The sequence below is a fragment of the Cebus imitator genome, unplaced genomic scaffold (assembly GCF_001604975.1).
Source record: "Cebus imitator isolate Cc_AM_T3 unplaced genomic scaffold, Cebus_imitator-1.0 Scaffold136, whole genome shotgun sequence".
Taxonomy (NCBI): Eukaryota; Metazoa; Chordata; class Mammalia; order Primates; family Cebidae; genus Cebus; species Cebus imitator.
In genome coordinates this window covers 2,528,078-2,545,273 of record NW_016107451.1, presented here as the reverse complement: position 1 = coordinate 2,545,273, position 17,196 = coordinate 2,528,078, and the positions used below count along the sequence as shown (strand labels likewise).

Here is a 17,196-nt window from a genome sequence, read left to right as displayed (position 1 = left end):
AAAAAAAAAAAAAAAAAAAAAGAAAGTAAAAAGGTACAGAATGAGATCTGAAGCACAATGTCATTTATAGAAATATAAAACACATATGTATATAGTCAGTGACATACATGAAATCCATTTGTTGATGCCTACTTATGGCATCAACAGAAGTGAATAGGGAGGGACAGAAGTGAAAATTGAGAAAGAAAGGAGTGAAATAAAATAAAATTTGTCTTATATGAATTTATGATGAATCTCCACAAGTCTGCTTCTGAGATGCAAAATAAAGAAAACAAAGACACAGAAATCAAGGAAATAAGAGATAATGTCATCAGATGAGATTTAGGATTGGAAGAAAAAGGTTGGAACGTTTGAAAAGAGAGAATAAATAGTATGAAATACTTATCTTGGATGTTTAGAGTGTGAACTTATTGAAAAATATGGTAGAGTTACCAGGCAGGGTTAAATGCCCACTGGAGGTTTGTGGTCATGCATTTGCAATGAAACCAGTAAGTCTGCTTGTGTGATTCCCCATCATTACGTGACTCCTCAGGCGGAGGGGTAAGAGACAGCGTTCCTTTTGTTTTTAAGACAAGAGAGATCTGAGTGTATAAAAGCTCATAGGAATGTGCTCATAGAGACAGGCAGGTTGAAGATACTGGAGAAAGAAAGGGTGACAGATGGAGAAGAATAACAGTAACCTGTGCCTGCCCCCCATCCAGGATAGCATCTCTTTCTTTGAGATAGTGAGGTCTACAGCCATCCCACCCTGAATGCACCTGATCTTGTCTGATCTCAGAAGCTAAGCGGGGTTGGGCCTGGTTAGTATTTGGATGGGAGACACTAGGGTAGGACTGAGTGGATGCAGATAAATTTGTAAGTGGCAGAGGGCCAGGATTTGAAAAAAAATTCCATCTTAGCCTTTATCTTGGCTTGTGAACAGACCTAAATATGTACATCTCATTAAATTTCCCAACTGTCACTTCTCATTCAGGTGTTCCAAAAACAATGCCTCTGAAGACAGATATCTGTAACCTACATAACCAGTGCAGTAGGATGCATTTCAATTTAAAATCATCCATCTAACTCTCATTTGCTACTGGTGATAATTAGTATAGTCTCTCCAGGGAGAAACTTGGCATTACTTATCCAGATCCTTGAAAATCATTCATACAATTTTTCCCAGTTTTTCACTCCTAGAAATGTATGCTAAGGAAACAATCAGAGAGAGACACAAATACCTGTGCAAGGATATTTAGTCTAGTATTATTCCTATAATAACAAAAATTGGAAGCCACTTAAATGTTCCTACGGTAGAGGAAGGGTTAAATTAAATTCTAAGATACCCGTAGAAGAAAGTATTTTACTGCCATTAAAATAATGTTAAAAATAATATTGGCTCAGGAAAATATGCGTAATATTCACACAGTTTAGCCACAGCCTGATTCCCGTGCAGCCAGTCTAATAAATGTTTATGGGAACCAATTAGAGCTGACGTTGCTCACTCTGCGGATCTTGTTCTGTATGCCTTCTCTAGGGGGAGGCTGCTCACTTTGAGTATTTGATGTATCCATTACACTCAGCATCCATCACCGGTCTAGCTACCTGCATCCGAAAACCCCTCATAGCCACCTGTTCTCTGGATCGATCCGTCCGCATTTGGAATTATGAAACAAAGTAAGGAATGAGAGGCTCGCCTACTTTCATGTGCGAGATTCCAGATGTTAATTTGTTTATGTGAATTATTTTAATTATAGTGTTCCAAAATTTAATTACTTAAAAGCTTTCAGTTGGAAAGGAGTTTTTAAAAATCAACTCAGCCTACCTGTTTCTCACTCTTGCATGGGCTGGAAAACTACTTTGTGGTTTATTTAATGCTTACCACATGCCAGACACTGGAGACATGAAGATAACACCACAGTCTCTCACCTTCTTACGTAAACTCCTGTGTCCCTCCAGCTCTCCTATCTCCTTGTTTCCCACAGGAACTGCACTTTGCTTCATGGAGCTCCCCAGACCATTCCTTCCTTTTCTTTCTCCGAGGACATCACTATCCCAACCACCCCCAGCTCCCTCTGATTTTGCCTTCTGGCACAGCTTCCCCGGGAATCTCCAACCCTAGATAGACCCCCAACCCCCACTGTTTCCTTTGTTCTTATGTGCAACTTCTGGGGCTTCTGGGGAAAAAACACTTGGACAATATTCATGAATTTTGGAATCTACACACACAGAGCTATGTCTTCAGCATCGCTAGACAACACCTTGACCAGTCTCCCTATCTACCATACTCCATGCTGGACATCATCCCCTAATAACCAAAATCTAGAAAAGAGAGGAACCAATAATTGCAAACAGTAGTGTATTTCAAATACTCTGATAACAATATATATCAGATACAGTGGAGGACTGGAGGGATTTAGTGAGCTAGGCTTATAATTCACTAATTGATCTTTTTCACAGCACTCTGGAACTATATAAGGAATACCAAGAAGAGGCATATTCCATCAGCCTTCATCCATCTGGACACTTTATTGTAGTAGGGTTTGCTGACAAACTACGCCTCATGAATCTACTCATTGATGATATACGTTCTTTCAAAGAATACTCTGTTAGGGGATCCAGAGAGGTAAAAAATCCACTGGGGACAAAGTCCAGTTTTTTAGAAAGCCACAGCTGAAAAATCAGGAACTAACATGATCTGGGGAGGTGGGACCAAAATCTGTCTTGGAGAACTATAGTGGCTTAAAAAGACAGGGAGGGGTAAATCCAGTTCTTTTCCCAGCAGCCTTACTGAGTATATGGTTCCATCCCCATTTCTTATGTCTGCCAGAATATTTCACTGAACCTAAAACCTTGTGAGATCCCCATGATAAGTCCTATCTGTAACTGTGGAGCATTAACAAATATTTAAAAAGAAAAGTAATTTCAGAATCAGAGTCACAACTAGGAAGGTGAGGTTGGAGATTGGGAGGAGCCAGGGCAAACTAAGCATGAATGGTGGGAGGCAGTAAAGAGCTCAGTAACTTTCCCCGAGATGACTTGCGGAAACAAGGCAATGATTTCAGGAATTACTTCCCCAGCTCTGAAATGTGCTTCTACAGGCAAAATGATTGCTTGTAGTCCAAACGGCTTCATGATTTGTGGGCCTGGCAGCGTCAGCATCTGGCCACTATGAGTTACAGGAATAGCGAAAGTGTCTGAAATTGTCAGCCACCCCTCAGTCTCATTTGTACCTTACCCCCACTCCCACCCCTCACACATAGTCTCAGCCTGAACTCGTGAGGAAAAGCGACTCTTGACTGTAGCTTCTAATTAGACTGCTCCCTTCCTGCTTGCTTGCTCTTTTGCTGTCTTTCCCTAGTGTTCCTTTAGCAACGGAGGTCACCTGTTTGCTGCAGTCAATGGAAATGTGATTCACATTTACACCACCACGAACCTAGAGAACATCTTAAGCCTGAAAGGACACACAGGGAAGGTAAGTGAGTGAACAGTGTCCGGGGAAACAAGGGGCACAGGGCCAAGCATCCTGCCAGCCAGTGGGCTTCAGATGAACAAAAGACCGGTGGTTCCTTTCCTCATGGGTTCACTATCTGTTTGGGGAAAGGGACAGTAAAACAAATGCACAGACAAATGTCATTACTAATTGCAGTTCCACTGAAAGAAAAACATGGTGTTGTTATGAGAGAAATAATGGGCCGGGCACAGTGGCCCACGCCTGTAATCCCAGTACTTTGGGAGGTTGAGGCAGGTGGATCACGTGAGGTCAGGAGTTCAAGACCAGCCTGACCAACATAGAGAAACCCCATCTCTACTAAAAATCCCAGATTAGCCGGCGGTGGTGGCACGTGCCTGTAATCCAGCTACTCAGGAGACTGAGGCAGGAGAATCACTTGAGCCCGGGAGGCAGAGGTTGCAATGAGCCAAGATCACGCCATTGCACTCCAGCCTGGGCAACAAGAGCAAAACTCCATCTCAAAAAAAAGAAAAAAGAAAGAAAGAATGAAGCGGGTAGCATACTTTAGGTGGCTGTATTTGCAAAGGCTTGGTCCTCTAAGAGTGAGTAGGAGTTGATCAGACAAAACTGGTGGGGATAATCATTGTAGATGGGGGTCCAAAGACCTGAGATGTGTCAGAGGAAGGGAAAGTCTGTGGGCCTGGAATGTGGAACCAGGATAAACCATGCAGTAAAGAGGGGCTGGGACTGGAGAGGTCACAGGGGCCCAAATGCATGGAAACTTATAGGCCTTGTAAGGATTTTATACTTCATCCTTCTTGTTCCTTGAAATCACTGAAGACTTTCAGGACAGAGAATGATGTGACCGGATTTGCATTTTAAAGGATTATTTTGGCTGCAGAGTGAAGACTATTAGAGGGGGCGAGGGTAGAAATGGTAAGGAGGCTATTGTGGACATCTACACCATAGATAATAGTAGTGGTGGTACAGTTAGGGAGAAGTTGATGGATTCAAAGGATTTTAGAAAGTGAAATCGTGGCGGCTCATGTAATCTGAGCACTTTGGGAAGCTGATGCAGGAGGAATCACTTGCACTCAGGAGTTCGAGACCAGCCTGAGCAACATGGGGAGACCCTGGCTCTACAAAAAGTAAAAAATATTAGCCACATGTGGTGGCACACACCTGTGGTCCCAGTTACTTGGGAGACTGAGGTGGGAGGATCACTTGGGCCCAGGAGATCAAGGATGCAAGGTCCGTGATCACACCACTGCACTCCAGCCTGGGTGACAGAGTGAGACCCTGTCTGAAAAAAAACAGAAAAAGAACAAAAGAAAATAAATCATTAGGTCCTAGAGTTCTAGATTAGATGTGAGGCATGATTAAGAGGGAGAGGCGTGGAAAGGGTAAGAAGTCAGCAGATGAATTTGGAGAGAAGAGGCCACTGGAAAAGAGAGACATTCTAGGCAGAAGGACTTGCCGGCGATGATGAAATGGAGGCATGAAGCTGGATGGTGCTCTTTGGTTCATATGGCTGGAACACTGGACACTTCTGAGTGATGATAAAGAGGGAGTAGGAAAGATTGGCTGCATGGTAGAAGGTAGTGTGTGCCATGCCAGGGAATTGGACTTTAGCCTCTAGGTAATGAGAAACAGTGAAAAGGAAAGGATTTAAGCAAGAAAGTAATGAGATCAGAAAGGTAACTCTCTAAACAGCACTGAGGAACAATTAGAGTGGAAGGAAATTGGAGTGATGGAGAGCAGCTAGGACATGAAGGTGAAAGTTGGGTTAGGAACTAAACCATGACTTTAGTAGCGGAGGCAGAGAGAAGAAAGAGATTAAGTTCCATTTTGGCCGTGTTATATTTGATGTGCCCAGAAGTGTGAGGGGTGTGTGTGTGTGTGGCGGTCATGGGAGAAGTGAGGGCTGAATATGAAGATTTGGGGAATTAGAGAGTAAGGATGTCAGAGGCATAGATTAGATCGCCAAGGGCCGATGTGGAATCTGAGAAGAACATTGGACAGGAGAGGGGAGACCAACATTTAAGAGACTGGTGAAAGAAGAGGAGCCAGTGAAAGACTGAAAATGAAGATACAAGGAGAACTTGGAATCACATAATTGTCTCAAAGAAGCCAGGGAACTAAACAATTTCTGAACGGTTGAAGTGGTCAGTGGTACTAGATATCAGAGGGAGGTCACGTAAAGTCCAAAACTGACCATTGACTTTAGCAAATAATAGGTCATTGAGTATATGGTTCCATCCCCATTTTCTTATGTCCACCAGAATATTTCATTGAGCTTCAAACCTTGTGAGATATCCCCATGATAAGGAAAAGTAAACATGTGTGGGAAGTGAAAGCGCTACGTAAACACAAGCGTTTTTGTTTGTTTTTGAGATGGAGTGTCACTCTGTCACCCAGGCTGGAGTGCAGTGGTGTGATCTCTGCTCACTGCAACCTCCACCTCCTGAGTTCAAGCGATTCTCCTGCCTCAGCCTCCCCAGTAACACAGGCATTATTAATAAAAGCTCCCAAGCCTCAGCTTCAACAGTGTAATTAGTCTCCAAGTGACTGTGAAGATGCAAATAAAGCCCAGAAAGTGATTCCGATGCCCTAGCTCACGAGTCCAGGAAAACAGCCATTTGTTTCATCACTTTACAAGTACTTGAAACACTGGTCTCTAATTAGGGGTATGTGTTAGAATTACATGTACAACATTTTTTACAAATACAGATACAGGATGAAGCTAAAGCCATGCATACAGGGAAATTGATAGCTTTAAATACATATACTGCATTGGAAATGAAAAAAAGATACATAAGCATCCATCTCAAGAAGTTAGAAAAAAAATAGCAAATTAAATTCAAATAAAATAAAAGGCAGGAAATAAAGATAAGAGCAGAAGTTAATAAAATAGAAAACATAAAAAAGGTCATCAGAAAAAAATTTGATTCTTTGAAAACATGAAATGGACACACCTTTGGCATGACTGATCAAGAAAAAAGTAAAAGTGAGGAGATACCAATAACCAATAAAAAAGGATATCACTAAAGGTCCTATAGACATTAAAAAGATCTGAAAGGGGCCTGGGCACAGTCGCTCACAGCTGTAATCTCAGCACTTTGGGAGGCTGAGGCAGGTGGATCACTTGAGATCAGGACTTTGAGACCAGCCTGACCAACATGGTGAAACCCCATCTCTACTAAAAATACAAAAATTAGTCGGGTGTGGTGGTGCACACCTGTAACCCCAGCTACTCAGGAGGCTGAGGCGGGAGAATCACTTAAACCTGGGAGGTGGAGGTTGCAGTCAGCCGAGATTGCATCACTACACTCCACCCTGGGCTACAGAGTGAGACCCTGTCAAAAAAAAAAAAAAAAAAAAAAAAAAAAAAAAAAAAAAAAAAAAAAAAAAAAAAAAAAAAAAAAAAAAAAAAAAAAAAAAAAAAAAAAAAAAATCTGAAAGGCTATTACAAACAACTTTATGCAAATAAAGTTGAATGTATAGATGAAACTGAAAAATTCCTAAAAAAAATTGAATCTGTAACTTAAAGTCTTTCTACAAAGAAAACTCTAGGCCCAGATCTTATCACTGGAGAATTTTATCAACATTTAAGGGAAAAAAACAAATAACACACTAATCTTGAAAAACACTGTTCTAGAGAATTGGAGAAAGAAGAAATACTTTCCAATTCTGTTCTATAAGGCCTACATAATTGTAATACCAAAAGTCTGTGAAAGATACCACAAGAATAAAACTAATAATAAGTTAGTCTTTTTCATGAACATAGATAGAAAAGTCCCAAACAAAACATTATCAGACCAATCCAGCAATATGTTAAAAAGATAATACAACATGACCAAGATGGGATTATTCCAGGAATGCAAAGTTGTTTTAGATTTTGAAGTCAAATAATGTACTGTACCACATAAGCATAAAAGAATAATCAGATGCTTACCTCTGTAAATGCAGATATAATAAAATTTGACAAAAATTTAACATTTATTTGCTAAATAAAATAAAACAAATATTCTAAAAAATTTTTGGAACAATTTTTCAACAAATTTTTGTTCTAAAAAATTTTAAGAACAGTCTAGTCATATTCGTGATATTTTTAAAAAGCACTTAACAAACTAGAGATAATGGGGAACTGTCTAAATTTTTTATGAGATATTTACAGAAAACCTACAAGTAGTATACTTAATCGTGAAATTATGAAAGCATCCCTCTGAGATGAGAACAATGTGATGCTTTCTGTGAGCCTTTTACTGAGTCCTAAACCAGTGCACTAAAGTAAGAAAAGGAATATAAGGTATAAAGATTGGAAGTGAAGAAATTAAACTATTACAGATAACATGATTGGGTATGCAGAAAATTCAAAGAATGTTCAGATAAACTAATAAAATTAGTGAATCTAGGAATATTGTTGGAAATAAGTTCTCTATATTTTTAAAAGTGCATTTTTATGGAATAGTTACAAACAATTAGAAAATGCCATTTAAGAGGTGGGGATGGGGCTGACAAAGGAGCTAAAGATATGGCTGATAGGGTAGGAGTCATGGAGTTACCCAAAGGGGTGTCCAGTGGGTTGGGAGACTGGTTATTTATGGGTAGAGTGAGAAAATAAGCAAACATATCAAAGATAATGGGAGGTAGGTCTTTCACAGTTGGAGAAGGGAGTTACAAATATATAAAGGGGCAGAGGCAACAATGAACCTTGTGGTTGAATTGAAATTGGAGGTATCAATGTGAATTTATGGTTTTTGATACACAGAGATATAGAAAGCTACAGATCAATATTCCTCACAAACATAGACTCAAAAATCCACAATAAAGTATTGACATATTGAATCCAGCAATATAGGAAAAGAACTAGACCTCACTACCAAATGGGATTTATTCTAGTAATGCAAGGCTGGTTTGTCATTCAAAAAGTATTGTAGTTCACTATATTAACAGGTTAAAGAAGAAAAACCAACTTCAAAAAAATGGACATCAAATATTTATTGACTTAGTTCCAGGGAAATGTAGAAACTTCACTCTTACATAGCTCGACTCAGTCCTACCCTTTGTTGTACTGTTGTTACCCACGTTCCATCTTTATATGTTACAAACCCAGCAATGCATTCTTGATAATTATTACTTTATATAATCTTATTATGTCTTTTAAAGAAGCTGAGAGAAAACACTGAGGGCAAGTGTAAATTTCTAAACCTTCTTGCTTACCCTTTTGGTTCTTTTCATTTCTTCTTGTGGATCTGAGTTACATCTGGTGTCATTTTCTTAACCCAGTAAAGCTTTAGTCCTGCATCACCTTTGTACTGTTATTGTCAAATATATTCTATTTGTTACATTTCTACATGTTATAAGTCAAACCATACTCTCTATATATAGTACTTTTGCATATATATGCATTTGCTTTTTAAATCAGCTTAGAGAATAAAGAAGGTATAATATGCAATTATACTCTTCATTACCTGCATAATTACTCTACTGTGCTTTGGTTTGTTTGATTTTCCTTTTTTGTATGAATTCATATTACTGTCTGGTTACCTGCTCTCACCATGAAGGACTTTCTTTACTATTTCTTGGAAGGCAGTTCTTCTAGTAAAAAATTTTGTAAGATTTTATCTGAGAATATCTTTATGTTCATATTTATCTTCATGTTTAAAATATGAAAATATGGTTTTGCTGGATGTAAGTTTTTTTTTCCTACTCTCAGTATTTTGCATATGTCTCCTATTGCCTTCTGGCCTCCTTTGTTTCTGAGAGAAGCTAGATGTTATGTGATTAATCATTTTTCTCTCAGGGCTTTCAATATTTTCTTTTCTTTCTTTTTTATTTTTATTTTTTTTGATACGGAGTCTCACTCTTTTACCAGGCTGGAACACAGTGGCATGATCTTGGCACACTGCAACCTCCACCTCCCAGGTTCAAGCGATTCTCCTTCTTCAGCCTCCTGAGTAGCTGGGACTGCAGATGCACACCACCACGCCCAGCTAATTTTTGTATTTTTACTAGAAACGGGGTTTCACTATGTTGGCTAGGATGGTCTTGATCTCTTGAGCTCATGATGTGCCCACCTCGGCCTCCCAAAGTGCTGGGATTACTGGTGTGAGCCACGGTGCCCAGCTGGCTTTCAATATTTTCTTATCTTTGGCTTTCAATATTTTGTTTTTGATGTGTCTGGATCTAGATTTCTTTGCATTTATCCTACTTGGAGTTTATTGTACTTCTTGGATGTGTAGGTTTATGTTTTTGAACAAATTTGAGGTTTTTCAGCATTATGTGTTTGAATATTTTTTCAGTTTTTCTTTCTTCTCCTAGTGCTCCCATTACACACAGTACACATATGTGGGTGCATTTAATGGTTGCCCACATTTCTCTGAAACTCTGTTGATGTTAGTTTTTCTTAATTATTGTTTCTGTTTGTTCTTCAGATATTGCACAATCTCTGTTGATCTATTTCAAGTTTGCCAGCTTAAAGGTACTGTTGAGCCCTTCTAGTGAATTTTTCATTTTGGTTATTGTACTTTTCAACTCCAGAATTTCCACTCAATTTTTAAAATATTTTGTCTTCTTACTGATATTCTCTATTTGATGAGACTTGTCATCATACCTTCCTTTAATTATTTAAGCATAGTTTCCTTTAGTTCATTGAACATATTTGTATTAACTACTTTGAAGTCTTTGCAAAATCTGCCATCTGGGCCGCTTCAAAGGCAATTTCTATTGCCTGAATGCTTTTTTTCTTTCTTTTTCTTACTGGTCACATTTATTTGTTTGTTTATGTTTCAATTTATTGTAGGCTGAATATTTTAGACAATATGTTGTAGCAGTTCTGATATGTGTCCCCCCAGGAGGTTGTTGTTGGTTGGCTGGCTGATTATCTGTTTAGTGACTTGGCTGAGATAATTCTGTAAAGTCTGTTTCCCTGTAGTGTGCAGCCTCTCATATCCTTAAACACAGATATTTTTCATTTTTTTCTTTTGGCCTTGCTACCTAGGGCTGCCCATGAATTGCCTAAGCTGCTTATTAGTTACAGATTGTACATGAACCCCCTCAGTCAATTAGATTTTTACCTTTTCTACCAGATTTGTGTGTGGCTTGGAAACTGCTATCATAGTTCAGAGAGTTAATAGCGTTTGCATCATGTTCAGCCAGAGACTGGTAGTTTGGATGTCCCCTCTCTCATTGTACATAAGGGGATACAGCCTTGGGCATGCACACAGTCTTCAGGTTGCGGGGGCTGAATATGATTTCATTTTTAAGCCTGACCTCCTAGGAGATGCCTCTGGGTCAGGAGAGCTTACTGCTCAGCGTTTGGTAGGCCGTTGTGTTTGGTAGGCCCATTGTGCAAGTGAGACTCTGCCCTGTGTTAACAGGTCTTTGTGTAGCTTAGGAGATGCTTTCAAGTTTTCCCACATCCCACTCTGACTGCGCCTGAATCAGTACAACCTAGCACATAAACAAGGCCTTCCAGCCCCTAGAGTTGTCTGTTATCCCTGAAGAGCTCTTTTTCACTGTCTCTTTCCCATGTTCTCTGTCAAAATTCCACTGCTCTATATCATTTTGCTTATAGCCTAGAGTTATTAGCCTCCTCTTAATCACTTTCCACTAAGATCTCCATTGTTTTAGAAAGTGTGCAGAGGCATGGGCTTTTCCATGTTCTATTCCAAATAAAGTCAGTCCCCTCAAGCACAGCTCCCTGTCTTAGCACCTGACTTTCCCATGGGCAGAACCTTTGCCTCACTGCACCAGAGCTGAAGCAGGGACGTGCATTTCCAGGAGTAACATCCTCACTTCTGTCAGTGACACTTGAGGGTGTGTGTGTGTGCGCGCATGCATGCGCCTGCAGGTGTGTAAGCCCTGGTCTTTCTGGCTTGCCCTTCATGGCTTGGAACTTTCATCCTATGAGCAAACTGCGTCAGGAATAATTGGGGCACAGTTATTCTCAGTATGTTGAACTTAGAGTGGAGCTTCTTCCAACAAGTGAGGATGGGCAGTGGGGAAGAGAATCTGGGCTCTCTTGGCCACACCTGCTTGGAATAGAGCTTCTGCCACATGGGGCTAGGGTAACAATAAGAAATCCCAGCAGTTTGCCTTTCTAGACTGAAATCATAGCCCAAGCTATGGGGAGAAGGAATCCCTTGCCTTGGCCACACCTGCCCAGAGTGCACAGCAGCGAAGTTTCTGGAGCTAAGGCCATAACAGAGTAAGTCATGGCTCAAATGCGGCAGACTCTGTTCTTACCAGGATTGAGTGTATTTTCTTGAATAAATGTTTTTTTGTTTGCTCTGTTCCCTGAGGACAATTTCTAAAGACATTTTATTTGTTTTAGACAGGGTCTCACTCTGTCACTGAGGCTGGAGTGCAATGGTACACTCACAGCTCTCTGCCGCCTCAGCCTCTCCAGCTCAAGCCATCTTCCTGCCTCAGGCACATGCCACCATGCCCAGCTTATTATTTTTATTTCTATAAAGACAGGGTCTCACTATATTACCCAGACTGTTCTCAAACTGCTGGGCTCAAGGGATCCTCCCACCTCAGCCTCCCAAAGTGTTGGGACTACAGGTGTGAGCCGCTGCACTCAGCCTTCTAGAGACTTTAAATGAGAGTGTGTGTGTGTGTGTGTGTGTGTGTGTGTGTGTGTGTGTGTGTGTTTATCATATTTACCATTTAACCTACATTGTCAGAGAGAAAGTCAAATTGAGGTCCTTACCCTTCCATTCCAGAAGTCCACTCTCTCTGGGCTGTTTTTGAAGGTTCTGTGAACATATAATTATGTCAAAAACATTTTGAAAAAACAGCAATAATTGGTTGGTTCTAGCATTAAGAAACCTGTATGATTCAGTCTTTAACGTTCATAAAGTGAAAAAGAAATGGGAGTGTTTCATCTTCAGTAATTTGCAAGCTTCGTAGAAAACAGAATGTTAGCATTCGCAAGAAGCTACATTTTGTGCTGACAGAAGGTTCTACAGCAGGAAAGGACGTTCTGCTCTGTCTAGGGGAGCACCTGAGGGGTCTGCACCCTTTTCGATGTTAGAGGGTGTGGGCATACCCTCTTCACTGGGTATCTTTGTCTCCTGCAGATTCGCTCAGTTGTGTGGAATGCAGATGATAGCAAACTGATTTCTGGTGGCACAGATGGTGCTGTGTACGAATGGAATCTGTCCACAGGAAAGAGAGAGACAGAATGCGTGCTCAAGTCTTGCAGCTACAACTGTGTTACTATCTCCCCCGATGCCAAAATTATCTTTGCTGTTGGAACAGACTACACCCTCAAGGAGATTGCGGATTCTTCGGTGAGTCTGCCCCCGCCCCTCCTCTGGGCTGCTGAAAGTATGCACGAAACGAGGGCCTCCGCTTACAGGGCCCCTTCTTTCCGGGATAACGTCAGGCTCATCGTTCCTTTTGGATTAGCTCAATTATCGTCACTTCCTGAATTTCCTGCCCAGTTCCCGCCTGACTGGGTGAAATTGTAGATTGTGGGGCTCTTTTTCATTTCCATTGTACTTGCTGTCTGTAACTTCCACCTTCCGGGCACGGAGGTCATGTCATCTCTAAACTGCAGTTACCCTTGGTCTGCACTTACTTTCCTGGGGTAAAAACCTAGCTACAGCATGCACTGAGTAACACCAGGGACGAACTGCAGAGACTGTAAGATTAGAATGCCATGAGAGTATAATGCCAAATTTTCACTGCACCTTTTCTGCTTAGATACACAGATACTTTCCATTGTGCCACAGTTGCCTACAGTATTCAGTATAGTCACGTGCTGTTCAGTTGTAACCTAGGAGCGGTAGGCCCTACCACATAGCCTAGGTGTACAGCAGGCTGTCGCAGCTAGGTTTGTGTAAATACACTCTGGTGTTTGCATGACAAAACAGCCTAACCATGTATCCCATATCAAGCGATGCAGGACTGTGCAGTCAGCTGCTATCACCTAGCCTGGCCACTGTATTCTTTTGAAATCCCCAAACTCTGAAACTGTACAGTTATGTTGGGCTCCAGATAGTGAAGGGAAGAGAGAGGAGCTTAGCAAGGATGCATAACATAAACACGGCCTGTGCGCTCCTCCAGCTGGCTCCCCCGGCTTTTCCCGTGACTGGTGCCTGGGAAGGTGCATAGATACCACGGCAGCAAACCAGCCCAAGGAGGTCTCCCCGTGGTTGGAACACAGCTGAGAGTATGGTGACTCTCCTGTGTACCCCAAGTGTCCCAGTCCTCATTCAATAGCAGTTATCAGTGCTCTGCCAAATAAAGCCCTTTTAGCTGGCACACTGCGTGGTGCACAACGTTCAGTAAATGTATGTGTAGCTGGGAGGGTGGAGGAGTGTGTGGAGGAGCGACGGAATGAAGGGGTGCTCTGAGAGTACAGCAGTCCCCCTTATCCACAGTTTTAGTTTCCCGTGGTCAGCCAAGGCCTAAAAACAGGCGAGCGCCAAACAGTAAGATATTTTGAGAGAGAAACCTCATTCACATAGCTTTCATACAGTATTGTTGTAACTGTTCTATTTTATTATTAGCTATTATTCATCTCTTAACTGTGCCTGTTTTATAAATTAAACCATATCGTAGTTATGTATGTACAGAAAAAAGACGTATATATAGGGCTCTGTACTACCTGTGGTTTCAGGCATCCACTGGAAATCTCAGAACATATCCCTCGAGGATAAAGGGAGACTAATGTATAGTTTTGTTTATGTAATAGGCATTAATAAATGCTTACTGAGTACATTTGTGACCAATATCCCATTCTCATTTTGAAATGCACCCAAGCATAGCAGTCAAAGCAGAGACTGGAGCCCACCTAGGTACATGAGTTGAAGCAAGTCCCTTGTCACACAGATGGCCCATCGTCTGTAGACTAAGGGTAACAGTTACTGCCTTGGAGGGCCTTGTGAGGACTGAATGAGGTGCAACGTGGAGAAGGCACAGAACAGTGCTTGGCACAGAGTCAATGTGATATGAGGTCTCTCTTTATCAGTGTTACTCCTAACTCGTGAAACTGGTTATTCACTAGCAACACAGCAAGAATATCTAGTTTGTGCCTTTTCTGTGCTAGGCACTATTTCAGATGGCAAAAGGGATAGAAAAAGCATTTTTTAAAGACAGGCCCCTAGGGATGCTGTTAGAGGAGAGGGAGGGAGAGAATGGCACCGGGACCCAGGGGCCACAGCTCGGCCCCTCACACTGAGCAGAGCTACCTGTGTCCCAGATCCTTCGAGAAATACCGGCGTTTGACGTCACCTACACAGCCGTTGCCATCTCGCATTCCGGACGCATGATGTTTGTGGGCACCTCGGTGGGAACCATTCGTGCTATGAGGTACCCTCTGCCCCTGCAGAAGGAATTCAATGAGTACCAGGCCCATGCTGGTCCTGTCACCAAGGTGAGCAGGGCCCTGTCCCCAGGAACCCAGTCCCACACCTGCCTGTCACATGCCTGCTTCATCCCTTCAACTTCCCAGTGGCTTTTCTGTGTCCTTACTCTCTCTTCTTGTTTATTCACCATCGTTCATTGAATCAACATCTGTTGACTACGAATAAGCTCTTTGTTTAAACTACTTCCAGGAATTTAGCCTAGGAAATCATCAGACATACACCTAAAAATGTATGTATGGCGTTTTCGCCACAATATCCTGCATACTCAGGGGCCGTTTGGTGGATGCCGGCTGCCATGAGTGTGGGCTGCGCTTGACCACAGCTGCCTCCTTCTCCAGAAAATGACCCCAGGCTGAAAGGAGCCATAGCCCAGAAGTATAGCTCCTACTGCTCCTTGAGGGTACAAAAGGCCACCCCGGGGCAATACCATGAGCACAGATTTGCAAATTGTCCTTCTACTCCCCCTTCTCATAAAGTCGTGTCTGTGATAACAACAGTCAAAATGTGGAAGCAACCAAGTATCCATCGACAGATGAATGGATAAGTAAAATATGGGATGTCTATACAATGGAACCGTATCCTGCCTAAAAAGGAAGGAAATTCTGCAGTGTGCTACCACACCGATGAACCTTGAGGATGTTATGCTAAATTAAACAAGGCCCACCACAAAAAGACGAATACGGTATGATTCCACTTTTAGGAGATACTTAGAGCAGTCAGAATCACAAAGACAGAACAGTGTTGGCAGGGGCCGTGAGGAGGAAGGAATGGGGAATGATCATTTCGTAGGTACAGAGTTTGGGTTTTGACAAAAGGGTTATGAGGGTGGTTGGTAGTGATGGTTGCAGAGCATTACAGGTGCATTTAATAACACTGAGCTCTACACTTGAAAATGGTTAAGATAGCAAATTTTACAGAATGTGTATTTTACCACGATCTTAAAAATGAAATGAAAAAGAATGATCTTGCATGCGAAATTGTCGCCAAGAAATCATAGCCAATAGTAAATTAAAGGTTATTCATAGTCTGAAAAAAAAAGTAACGTCTGTACCTACACTGACCCGCTGAAAAACAGGCGCTGGAAAGTGTGTGTCTCCTCTTCCTTACTCCCCCTTTCCACAGGTTGAATGACACAGCACCTGAGGTTTTTAATTATGTCCCAAACTCTGTAGTGGCTTACCTACAACACTAGCAGGATTAAGAAAAGATTTTCCTTTATAAAACAGAACATTCCTGTATCAAGCCTGGGCCTTGGGTCCAGAGGAAATTCCTACAACATATTCCCCCTCTTCCCTTCAAATCTACCAAGTTTTGTGGATGAGGTATTTATTTTTCTGATTATAAAAGCAACGCATATTTATTTTAGAAATAAAAATCCTCATAATAGCATCATCATTATTTTGATGCATTTCCTTCTACATTTCCATGCAGGTGTGTTTTAAACAAAATGAAGATCTTACTGTGAGGCCACTCTCGTTACCTGCTTTTTTTTTTAACTTCACGCTACTGTAAATTTCTCCATACAATTAAATATTCCTCAAAAGCATGATTTTAGTAGCTATGCAAATATCCTATCATATGGTGGGCTGTAACTTACTAACTCTTCTCTTGCTATTAGGCATTTAAATTATCTTATGATCTATAATGAATAGCCCAGTTTACAAATTTATATGCACCTCTCTGATTCTTTCCTAAGACTAAATTCCTAGAGAGGGAGAGAATTCCTTAATGCAAGAGTATTACCATTTTCAAGATTCTTGACACATATTGCTGATTGTAAGAAGACATTTTTTGTAGTTAACTCTTTTAACTTGTTATGCTGAAATACTTACAGATTTCAGAGGAAATTTTAAAGGGTACAGAGGTCCTATGTATCCTTCACTCAGTTTCCCTCAATAATTACATCTTATTGAACTGTCAGCAAAATATCAAACCAGAAAATTGACACTGATACGCTGTGTACATCTAGTTCTGTGTTATTCCTCACATGCATAGTTTGTGTAACCACCACTAAAATCACAATATAGAGCCATTCTGTCACTACAGAGATCTCCATGCTACCCTTTATAGGGTACAGTGGCTCACGCCTGTAATCCCAGCACTTTGAGAGGCCAAGGCAAACAGATCACTTGAGGTCAGGAGTTTGAGACTAGCCTGGCCAACATAGTGAAACCCCCATCTCTACTAAAAATACAAAAATTAGCCTGCCATCGTGCTGCACACCTGTAATCCCAGCTACTCGAGAGGCTGAGGCAGGAGAATTGCTTGAACCTGAGAGGGAGAGGTTGCAGTGAGCTGGGAGATTGTGCCACTGCACTCCAGCCTGGGCAACACAGCGATACTCTATCTCAAAAAAATAAATAAACAACATGCTCTGGA

At 41.3% G+C, this 17,196-nt stretch overlaps 1 protein-coding gene and 1 long non-coding RNA gene across 6 annotated transcripts in view; one reads left to right on the top strand and one right to left on the bottom strand.

The window, feature by feature from the left end:
* Positions 1-17,196, top strand: part of CFAP57 (cilia and flagella associated protein 57) — an 84,472-nt gene that overhangs the window by 20,781 nt on the left and 46,495 nt on the right. For 4 of the 5 annotated variants that reach the window (XM_017541742.2, XM_017541743.1, XM_037743168.1 and 1 more), the window contains 5 exons: positions 1,517-1,656; positions 2,440-2,605; positions 3,341-3,454; positions 12,523-12,735; positions 14,652-14,825. In XM_017541742.2, coding sequence (XP_017397231.1) covers positions 1,517-1,656; positions 2,440-2,605; positions 3,341-3,454; positions 12,523-12,735; positions 14,652-14,825 — 807 coding nt within the window. The remainder of the gene's footprint in view (positions 1-1,516; positions 1,657-2,439; positions 2,606-3,340; positions 3,455-12,522; positions 12,736-14,651; positions 14,826-17,196) is intronic. The other variant, XM_037743169.1, reaches the window with a different exon arrangement.
* The window catches only part of LOC108313367, a 29,629-nt gene that overhangs the window by 9,971 nt on the left and 2,462 nt on the right, over positions 1-17,196 (bottom strand). Inside the window, exons 2-3 of the long non-coding RNA XR_001829046.2 lie at positions 12,492-12,600; positions 12,153-12,198 (exon numbers count right to left, since the gene is read on the bottom strand). This is a non-coding gene — a long non-coding RNA (uncharacterized LOC108313367). The remainder of the gene's footprint in view (positions 1-12,152; positions 12,199-12,491; positions 12,601-17,196) is intronic.